At 40.6% G+C, this 11,816-nt stretch overlaps 1 protein-coding gene across 1 annotated transcript in view; it reads right to left on the bottom strand.

Moving 5' to 3' along the window:
- LOC129863412 (adhesion G-protein coupled receptor G2-like) overlaps positions 1-8,716 on the bottom strand; it is a 17,152-nt gene extending 8,436 nt beyond the window's left edge. Inside the window, exons 1-15 of the mRNA XM_055935381.1 lie at positions 8,373-8,716; positions 5,296-5,396; positions 4,148-4,654; positions 3,967-4,041; positions 3,631-3,678; positions 3,354-3,427; positions 2,898-3,238; positions 2,720-2,765; positions 2,566-2,603; positions 2,197-2,330; positions 1,466-1,589; positions 1,269-1,348; positions 667-711; positions 336-403; positions 83-132 (exon numbers count right to left, since the gene is read on the bottom strand). Coding sequence (XP_055791356.1) covers positions 83-132; positions 336-403; positions 667-711; positions 1,269-1,348; positions 1,466-1,589; positions 2,197-2,330; positions 2,566-2,603; positions 2,720-2,765; positions 2,898-3,238; positions 3,354-3,427; positions 3,631-3,678; positions 3,967-4,041; positions 4,148-4,654; positions 5,296-5,396; positions 8,373-8,461 — 1,820 coding nt within the window. The 5' untranslated portion in view covers positions 8,462-8,716. The remainder of the gene's footprint in view (positions 1-82; positions 133-335; positions 404-666; positions 712-1,268; positions 1,349-1,465; positions 1,590-2,196; positions 2,331-2,565; positions 2,604-2,719; positions 2,766-2,897; positions 3,239-3,353; positions 3,428-3,630; positions 3,679-3,966; positions 4,042-4,147; positions 4,655-5,295; positions 5,397-8,372) is intronic.
- Between the last annotated feature and the right edge of the window lie 3,100 nt (positions 8,717-11,816).

The raw sequence follows: 11,816 nt of genomic DNA on the forward strand, positions 1-11,816 counted from the left end.
GGATCTAATTGAAAAGTGTGGGCATATTGATGCTAAGCAGAGAGAAAACTGTTTTATAACAGATGAAGAAATTAGGACATACTGTGTCTCTGAGGTGTTGTTGCAGGGTGGAGGAGTTTTTAGCTGATCAATCTGGGGAACACAGCGCGTACACACACACACACACACACACACACACACACACACACACACACACACACACACACACACACACACACACACACACACACACACACACACACACACACACACACACACACACACATATGCATACAATTACAAACACACACACACATATATGCACACAAACAGGTGACACAACAGAAACAACTCACCATATAGAAGATGTTTGAAATATTCATAGCAGGATCTTTGATCTGTATGCCCAAGGTATAGTATGCAGCTAAAAAGAGAGGGAAGGAGAGAGAGTTATCACATGGCGGGAAATGAAAAAGTGTAGCGGGTCCATCGCAGTATCAGTGAAATGAGCAGTTGATTTGTAAATATTTCATTTACCTGTACCATAGCATTAAGCGGAGCAGTTGATTTGTAAATATTTCATTTACCTGTACCATAGCATTAAGCGGAGCAGTTGATTTGTAAATATTGCATTTACCTGTACCATAGCATTAAGCGGAGCAGTTGATTTGTAAATATTGCATTTACCTGTACCATAGCAGTAAGAGGAGCAGTTGCAGACAATCTCCACATCTGAAAAGCAGGAATACGGTACTTATCAAGATAGAGGAGTTTACCATCGTTACAGTGTTAATATGTACAGTACCAGTCAAAAGTTTGGATACACCTACTCATTCAGGGGGTTTTATTTTTTTTTCACTATTTTCTACATTGTAGAATAATAGTGAAGACATCAAAACTATGAAATAACACATATGGAATCATGTAGGAACCAAAAAAGTGTTAAACAAATCAAAATAGATTTTAGATTTTAGATTCTTCAAAGTAGCCACCCTTTGCCTTGATGACAGCTTTGTACACTATATATACTTTATTTCAATTTATTTCTATTCTTTATTATTACTTTTACTGTTTTTATTTCACTTTCACCTGCATTGTTGGTGCTCGGAGCTTCAGATGTTCATTGTACCCTGTAATTACACCTGCCACCCTGTACTTCTGACTGTTTAAAACCCCCACTGAAGATTGAAATGGCAAATGAATGTGTCTGTCTGTTAAATGTCGATAATGAGTATTACACTATCACATGGGTAAATGAGCAAGGGTGAAAAAAAAATCTGAGTTTTTACCGATGGGAGGTTTAGTGGGCATACCACAGTCCATTTGGGTTTGATTCCCAAGAGGCACGTAAACAGTCCCTGCATGTCCACTGTAAGATACAACATGTTCGTATCAGAGGATGGATACCCTATTGATAATAAAGAAAAGCTACAAACACAGAAACAGCAGCATAGTATTAACTTTTCCAGAGTGACCTCCAACTGACCATGAGATATTGACAGGCCCTGGAGTGTGACACGTGTTTGGAAGAGGGAGAGTGCCATTCAGGAAGCCGGTGCACTTTGCAAAACCATTACTTGGAGGCAATTGGCCTGCACACAGACCCTTACCTACAAGTAACAAGAAACAGATGTTAGGCTCAGATAAATGTACATTCCTCTGAGAGATTTCAGATTCACATTAGGGTCAGATAAATGTACATTCCTCTGAGAGGTTTCAGATTCACATTAGGGTCAGATAAATGTACATTCCTCTGAGAGATTTCAGATTCACATTAGGGTCAGATAAATGTACATTCCTCTGAGAGATTTCAGATTCACATTAGGGTCAGATAAATGTACATTCCTCTGAGAGATTTCTGATTCACATTAGGGTCAGATAAATGTACATTCCTCTGAGAGATTTCAGATTCACATTAGGGTCAGATAAATGTACATTCCTCTGAGAGATTTCAGATTCACATTAGGGTCAGATAAATGTACATTCCTCTGAGAGATTTCAGATTCACGTTTGGGTCAGATAAATGTACATTCCTCTGAGAGGTTTCAGATTCACATTAGGGTCAGATAAATGTACATTCCTCTGAGAGATTTCAGATTCACGTTAGGGTCAGATAAATGTACACTCCTCTGAGAGGTTTCAGATTCACATTAGGGTCAGATAAATGTACATTCCTCTGAGAGATTTCAGATTCACATTAGGGTCAGTGCGACTCACCCACTCTCTCCACTCTATTTCCCACTATATAGGTTTGTATGGAGCTGTTCTCCTGACCCAGCCACAGGGCTCGCTGTAAACAACAGGGAAACATTGACTTCCTCGTCTTCAGCAGCACAGTGCAGTTAGTCCTCCTGGAGGGTTTTGGGCAGTATTAAGGCGTGGAGCGGGACAGAGGATGCTGAACTGTAGTATTGAAATTAGTGGAGGTATTTCCACCACAGGAGGCTGGTGAGGGGAGGACGGCTCATAATAATGACTGGAATGAGGTGATGTGTCGATACCATTCCATTAATTCCATTGCAGCCATTACTATGACCCTGTCCTCCCCAATTCAGGGGCCACCAGCCGCCTGTGAGTTCAACTAACCTGATCCCTGTTTTATTGACACACGTCACCTCAATGTCCTGTAAAGATAAGAGTTTTGATTCAACTCACATACTTTTACAGACAGAGAAAAAGTGCCCTCTAATGTTGACATGCACATTAAGGCAGGTTTGTCTGGAGAGAGATGTAGTCTTACTTGAAACAGGCTGGCAGCAGTCATATTTCCACCGTCATGCTCTTCACTACAGAACAGACAGTGAATAAACAGAGATAGCTTCAGAAGAGATTTTTCTTTTGATATTCAAACATCCTTTTCTGTACATCTACAGTATAAATCATAACAGGCAATAATGACGTGTGACTGAATACTTTACCTTGTGGTGCTATGGGGCCAGCTGGGAGAAAGAGTTGGCATGCTACGGTTGTGTGAGGGAGTACTAATACTATTGTAAAGCATAGTTGTCATGTTAGTTGTCAAGGTTGTCATGTTGAAGTTGGTGAAGTTCTGGGATAGTGTTGTCGTGGTGAAGTTGGTGAAGTTCTGGGATAGTGTTGTCGTGGTGACGTTGTATAACCATGTTGTCATGTTGTAGGGGGTGGGATATGTTGGACTGACAGAGGTGGTTTGCAGTGTGTCAGTCGAATTTGTGCCATTTGCTTGTTCAGGGTTGTAGGGCTCACAGGAATCCAAGAGAGAAGGAAATAGAGCCCTGAACTGAAACAGGAAAACAATGCTGTCACATTTCATGCATAACTAAACAAATGTACAGTTTCAACAGGATTCATCAAACATCAGTCAATCAAGTTTCATTCACTGTCATCTGGCCTACCCAGCCACTGATGTCGGATTCATTCTTCAGATCTCCAGTCACATCCACCGCAAGGACCATCCAGTAGTACACAGCTGTTAAACATACACATTACATCGTACATTTAAAATCAATCAATCAATCATACTTTATTTATATAGCATATTTCTTACCCCCCCCCAAAAAATGCAGTTTAACGTAAAGTAATTAACATAAATAAGTAAAATAACAGTGGACATGAAAGACTAATGCCTCAATATCATATATTCATATTATAAACATGATTCATTAAACGTACACTGATTGGCACAGAGCTGTGAGAAGTTACAATGCACCTCTGCTGACTCTGAAACAGAGAGGGTAGAGGAGATATGTGAGGATCAGTGCCAACCAATGCAACAGGAAATGCTAAGTTGTAGTGTATTCAAAGTTTAAAAATGCTTCATAATAATTCATATTTCCTGTTGCTGCAGGATTATTTTCCTGCTGTAGCAAACTGGCTCAAATTAAGATCGCACATCTATAGCTCCACACAAACTCCTCTGTTATATAGAGACAATATCACACATACAGTCAATAGTATGATTACTCACTGTGTTAAACCCCACCACTATAAATGAGGCTGTTGACTTACCTGTAGTGGCATTAGAGGTGACTGTTATTGGCACAGGAGTGGAGTGTCCTGGAGATGTGTCATTTTCAGAGGTCACTGAAATGGAGAGACAGGAGTCTATTAGCTTGCTGAGTCCGACTGTACAATGAGTGTCATTGAATGATGAGATTTGAACACACTATATAAGGATTATCTAACTTACTGTTGGTAGTGGACGTTATGATGGGCGAAGTCGAGTGCAGAATAGTGGATGGAGATGGCATGGTGGATGTCATTGGTTCCTTAGTCATGTTGGATGAGGCAGTGTGCAGTGGTGATGGGTGAGGGGTTGTGAGGGATGTGGGGGGTGGGTTCGAGGATGCATTAGACATGGGCACCAAGACTGTTGACGTGTTTGGAGTGTTAGATGAAGAAATGTCTGTAGTGGGTAATGTGGCTGTGGACAGGATGGCTGATGGAGCTGCAGGTGTTGTGGCTATAGCTGGTGTAGATGTTGTGCTACTATGTGACATGGTTGATGCTTCAGTATTTTGGGTGGTAGACACTGATGTGGTTGTAGTCTGTATAGTCTTTGTTATAAGCGGTGGACTTGGTGGAGTTGAGTTCGAAGGAGGCGGGGCAGAGGATGGAGAGAGTAAAACAGGTGGTGGTAATGATGAAGGAGAGGGTGAGAAGGGTGGAGGTTGAGATGTTTGTGCAGAGGTATTTCCTGAGAACAGAAACAGAGAAGTCAACATTGGTCAGTGTAATGACAACATTAGACACTCGGCCACTTCCCCAGATCAGGGAGCCCGACAGACAGTCTATGTTAACAAGATAAGTGAACAATGCCTAACACGTTCAACAGATTAACGCACTAGCCAGAATGGCCAGTAAAGCCTACTGTTAAGAAGTCGACTGGCTGTTGATAACAAGCCTTTTCCCATCCACTACAACAAAAACCTACCCAATCCTTCCTCTTTTCTCAACTGTTCCTCTTTTCCTCCTCTTCCTCCCTACCTCTCGGCCTTAGTGTGACTGTTTCCATCTCCAGTGTGTGTTGACTAACAACATCTTTGTCACAATTCTGGGTGTTTAGTTGCAGGTGAGACTCAAACCAGACCAGCAGGTTTTTCTATACTTAGGAGGTATGAGGCATTGTGTGTGTGTTGATGACAGGTAATGCTGAGTGACCGGCATGTCAGACTTCTCCAGCCTTACAGAAGGATGGGCTTTCTCAGATTCTCTCTGTAGACAGCTAAACAGACCAATGAGACATTCCTCAACGGCTTCACAGTACAACCTTTGGATTGTGTTCTGAAAAGGTGTGTTTCTGACGTACTGTGTGGTTTCCTGGTTGTAACGCCTCACCTCTGGCTACATGAAGAAGAAGGACCAGCAGGAATATCCGGAGCAGGATTGGATGTCTCCTAGTTCCCATGTGTTGGAGATCAGAGGCTCTGGTCATCGTTCTGTAAAACAACAGTTCACAGCATCAACGTTAACAACTCAGAAATCAATCCCAACACATTTCATTGTTAAAGCAACTCTGTATCAAGTCTGATGAGAATCCTTTACCACAAATGAAACAAAATACTTTTTTTATTTTTTATTTTTTTTATTTTTTTATCCCCTTTTCACCCCAATTTTCGTGGTATCCAATCGCTAGTAATTACTATCTTGTCTCATCGCTACAACTCCCGTCCGGGCTCGGGAGAGACGAAGGTCGAAAGCCATGCGTCCTCCGAGGCACAACCCAACCAAGCCGCACTGCTTCTTTAACACAGCGCGCCTCCAACCCGGAAGCCAGCCGCACCAATGTGTCGGAGGAAACACCGTGCACCTAGCCCCCTTGGTTAGCGCGCACTGCGCCCAGCCCGCCACAGGAGTCGCTGGAGCACGATGAGACAAGGAAATCCCTACCGGCCAAACTAACTGGTGGCGCAGTTAGCACTGCGATGCAGTGCCCTAGACCACTGCGCCACCCGGGAGGCCCGAAACAAAATACTTTGATTGCAGTACTGAGATAGTGAAGGTGTGGTGAGACCAAACGAACCCATGTCTAAAAAATAGATGATACTGTCTAGATTTAGCCCGGTCTAATTGAACGACCAAGAGATAAGATTTTACTGATGAGACAAGTACAAGGAACACACAGACCCCATACATCCTCTCTACAGTATTAGGAACACACAGACCCCATACATCCTCTCTACAGTATTAGGAACACACAGACCCCATACATCCTCTCTACAGTATTAGGAACACACAGACCCCATACACCCTCTCTACAGTATTAGGAACACACAGACCCCATACATCCTCTCTACAGTATTAGGAACACACAGACCCCATACATCCTCTCTACAGTATTAGGAACACACAGACCCCATACACCCTCTCTACAGTATTAGGAACACACAGACCCCATACATCCTCTCTACAGTATTAGGAACACACAGACCCCATACACCCTCTCTACAGTATTAGGAACACACAGACCCCATACATCCTCTCTACAGTATTAGGAACACACAGACCCCATACATCCTCTCTACAGTATTAGGAGCACACAGACCCCATACACCCTCTCTACAGTATTAGGAACACACAGACCCCATACATCCTCTCTACAGTATTAGGAACACACAGACCCCATACATCCTCTCTACAGTATTAGGAACACACAGACCCCGTACACCCTCTCTACAGTATTAGGAACACACAGACACCATACATCCTCTCTACAGTATTAGGAACACACAGACACCATACATCCTCTCTACAGTATTAGGAACACACAGACCCCATACACCCTCTCTACAGAATTAGGAACACACAGACCCCATACACCCTCTCTACAGTATTAGGAACACACAGACCCCATACATCCTCTCTACAGTATTAGGAACACACAGACCCCATACATCATCTCTACAGTATTAGGAACACACAGACCCCATACATCCTCTGTACTAGAACAGTCAAGATCTCATCTCGTATGTCTGATTGATAAGATTTATACATTAATATTAAAATCCACATGTTTTTCTCTGAATAAAATATTTTGGGTGTGTCTTCTGATCTCTCAGAAACAAAGGTTGTTTTCAATACCTGTGTTGATATCTTTGATGTTATTTCTGTGTGTCAGTTACAAATAGGTATTTGATACAATAGGGGAAGCATTCATGTGTTAATGCTATTGTCTTACATAACACTAATATGGAGTACATGACTCTAAAGTAAAGACAATACTGAGTGCCTGTTCCGACACACTTCAATTTACACTATCAGTTGTGTCCTGAAACGATATTACAGTTACTCTGGTCCATTCACCTGGAGAGCTGCAGAATATTTCTACTGGTTGATGTTTTTAAACATAAATTGGAAACCACACACACACACACACACATTCTGACACTGTTTGATCATTCCTATGTGGGATAATATTGACAGTCTGGCAGAGATGTATGTTCAAATCAACAATGCTACTATAGTTTATTATTGGTACAGATTAGATTGTATAAATGTGATTAGATCATGTCAATTGTCTTCCTATTTTCTGTGGTATTGAGCAAATGTGAAATCAGAATATGAACACCATATAGACCTAGCTACAAAAACATATATTGACCAATAACAACACTGTAAAATAATCTATATTAACCAATAACAACACTGTAAAATAATCTATATAGACCAATAACAACACTGTAAAATAATCTATATAGACCAATAACAACACTGTAAAATAATCTATATAGACCAATAACAACACTGTAAAATAATCTATATAGACCAATAACAACACTGTAAAATAATCTATATTGACCAATAACAACACTGTAAAATAATCTATATTGACCAATAACAACACTGTAAAATAATCTATATTGACCAATAACAACACTGTAAAATAATCTATATTGACCAATAACAACACTGTAAAATAATCTATATTGACCAATAACAACACTGTAAAATAATCTATATAGACCAATAACAACACTGTAAAATAATCTATAGACCAATAACAACACTGTAAAATAATTTACAGACCAATAACAACACTGTAAAATAATTTATAGACCAATAACAACACTGTAAAATAATTTATATAGGCCAATAACAACACTGTAAAATAATCTATATAACCAATAACAACACTGTAAAATAATCTATATAACCAATAACAACACTGTAAAATAATCTATATAGACCAATAACAACACTGTCGCATCATCTATCTCAACCTACTATTATTTTTGATCTACACATTTAATAATAGAAATTGCAACCATAACGGACGACCTATTCACCCTCAATGTCAATGGTAACGGTCAATCTCAAATCATTGACCGCCTGGATCTATAGCCTAAACGTAGGTAGGCTACTGTAGGTCTATGCCCTGAACAGCAGAGAAAGATTCTATGAGGAATATATTTTACCTGGTGAAGCACCGCATACGGACACAGCGCACTCCACCACACCACATAGCTGGCGCCTTGTCGGGGTTGTCCTCATCTCCATAAAACATGTATTTCTCATCAGGGATGCAACAATCCAGATTTAAGCTATTTTCAGCACTGACCCCCTGATAGATCAATTTAATAAATCAAGTTAATGATTGTTCTTCCCCTCTCAGACCGACGTAATACCAACAATGGTCCTTAAATAAGCAAATATACGGCACAAATAAAAGCGCAAATGTTTCCTTACTGTAAAAATAGTCCAGGCTACTAAACCAACGTGAAGATACTAGCTGTGACTTTCCCACCCTCATTAGGTGACATGTGGGACACACCCCTAAGACGTCAAATCCTGTTCTGAAAAATGTACTGTTCTCGTCATTGACTGTACCTGACCACAAAACTTTTATGAAAGAAAATTAAACAAGGCTTAAATACCTATTTTATTAACACATTCGACTTGTCACTCTTCTTACCTTTTTCAACTTTTTATCATTTTGTTTCTGCTTTTTTTAATAATTATTTTCTGGAATATAACAGGTGCAAGTTTGCAGGTGTAAACTGCTCAGTGAATCTGGCCTTTAGGCTACAGTTTATCCAGTTCTCACATGTTACTAGCTAGCCTGTTAATCTTGAATATTATATGATATTTTATTATATTTCTATATTAATGGTGTTGAAAATAAGTGGATTAAGTAATGAAGAGTTAGACCCAAGGGAGTGGCCAGATGCTTTCTGCAGTGTCTGTATTTTTAAGGTCAATCGACCTTAAGGGTTAATGTGTTTGGAGGTCAGATGTTTGGCCCAGATGGTTTCAGGGTCAGAAGGTAGAGCCTAGCTGTGTCTGTTGTTCTAAGGATAGTACTGTACTTGTCTAGCCTGGTGCCTGGGGATTGAGGTGTGCTCAGTGTGTTGCCATTGTGTGGAGCTAACTCAAAACCGGTCAGGTGTGTTTTTTTCTTTTCAGGGCTTCTTTTCAGCTTCTAAATTGCAAAAAGATTGTGGCTTCTATCAATGTCATTGTCTGCATCATTTCCAATCCCCCATATATATATATATTATATAAATATACAGTATATATTATTTGAAATATATATATATATTTTAAATATATTTCCCTTTATTTTTCCCCCTAATCCTACCACCCCTCCCCTAATTGGAGTAAACTAATGGACAACAACACTTAGGCTTCTACTTCCAGTTTATACATACTATATACAGTTGAAGTCGGAAGTTTACATACACCTTAGTCAAATACATTTAAACTCAGTTTTTCACAATTCCTGACATTTAATCCTAGTAAACATTCCCTGTCTTAGGTCAGTTAGGATCACCACTTTATTTTAAGAATGTGAAATGTCGGAATAATAGTAGAGAGAATGATTTATTTCATCTTTTATTTCTTTCATCACATTCCCAGTGGGTCAGAAGTTTACATACTCTCAATTAGTATTTGGTAGCATTGCCTTTAAATTGTTTAACTTGGGTCAAACGTTTTGGGTAGCCTTCCACAAGCTTCCCACAATAAGTTGGGTGAATTTCGGCCCATTCCTCCTGACAGAGCTGGTGTAAATGAATCAGGTTTATAGGCCTCCTTGCTCGCACACACTTTTTCAGTTCTGCCCACAAATGTTCTATAGGGTTGAGGTCAGGGCTTTGTGATGGCCACTCCAATACCTTGACTTTGTTGTCCTTAAGCCATTTTGCCACAACTTTGGAGATGTGCTTGGGGTCATTGTTCATCTGGGAGACCCAATTGAGACCAAGCTTTAACTTCCTGACTGATGTCTTGAGATGTTGCTTCAATATATCCACATAATTTTCCATCCTCATGAAGCCATCTATTTTGTGAAGTGCACCAGCCCCTCCTGCAGCAAAGCACCCCCACAACATAATGCTGCCACCCCCGTGCTTCACGGTTGGAAGCAATATAAGGAATACCTCACAACTTTGTGAATAGCAGGGATACCTCACAACTTTGTGAATATCAGGGATACCTCACAACTTTGTGAATATCAGGGATACCTCACAACTTTGTGAATATCAGGGATACCTCACAACTTTGTGAATAGCAGGGATACCTCACAACTTTGTGAATAGCAGGGATACCTCACAACCTTGTGAATAGCAGCGATACCTCACAACCTTGTGAATAGCAGGGATACCTCACAACCTTGTGAATAGCAGGGATACCTCACAACCTTGTGAATAGCAGCGATACCTCACAACCTTGTGAATAGCAGGGATACCTCACAACCTTGTGAATAGCAGGGATACCTCACAACCTTGTGAATAGCAGGGATACCTCACAACTTTGTGAATAGCAGGGATACCTCACAACCTTGTGAATAGCAGGGATACCTCACAACCTTGTGAATAGCAGGGATACCTCACAACCTTGTGAATAGCAGGGATACCTCACAACCTTGTGAATAGCAGGGATACCTCACAACCTTGTGAATAGCAGGGATACCTCACAACCTTGTGAATAGCAGGGATACCTCACAACTTTGTGAATAGCAGGGATACCTCACTGTCACGATCGTGTGGAGGATTGACGGACCAAAACGCAGCATTTGGAAAATACGCCATCTCTTTTATTGATGACGAAGGCAAAACGAAACAAAAACACTTACACACTAAACAAAACAATAAACGATCGTGAAGCTAATCAAACGTAGTGCATACACAGGCTACAAACGTATAACATAGACAATTACCCACAATCAAATGAAAGCCTATGGCTACCCTAAATATGGCTCCCAATCAGAGACAACAGAAATCAGCTGTCTCTAATTGGGAACTCATTCAGGCAACCATAGACTCTCCTAGACAACTAAACCAACATAGACACAGCTAGACACATGCACTCAACACAAACCCATACACTACACCCAACACCCCCTTTACCATTTAATCACCCAAAACCGACAAAACACAAACAATCCCCATGTCACACCCTGACCTAGCTAAAATAATAAAGAAAACAAATAATACTAAGGCCAGGGCGTGACACTCACGACTTTGTGAATAGCAGGGATACCTGACGACTTTGTGAATAGCAGGGATACCTCACAACTTTGTGAATATCAGGGATACCTCACAATTTAGGGAATAGCAGGGATACCTCACAACTTTGTGAATATCAGGGATGCCTCACAACTTTGTGAATAGCAGGGATACCTCACAATTTAGGGAATAGCAGGGATACCTCACAACTTTGTGAATAGCAGGGATACCTCACAACTTTGTGAATAGCAGGGATACCTCACAACTTTGTGAATATCAGGAATGCCTCACAACTTTGTGAATAGCAGGGATACCTCACAACTTTGTGAATAGCAGGGATACCTCACGACTTTGTGAATAGCAGGGATACCTCACAATTTAGGGAATAGCAGGGATACCTCACGACTTTGTGAA

This window comes from Salvelinus fontinalis, chromosome 10, assembly GCF_029448725.1.
Source record: "Salvelinus fontinalis isolate EN_2023a chromosome 10, ASM2944872v1, whole genome shotgun sequence".
In the NCBI taxonomy this organism is placed as follows: Eukaryota; Metazoa; Chordata; class Actinopteri; order Salmoniformes; family Salmonidae; genus Salvelinus; species Salvelinus fontinalis.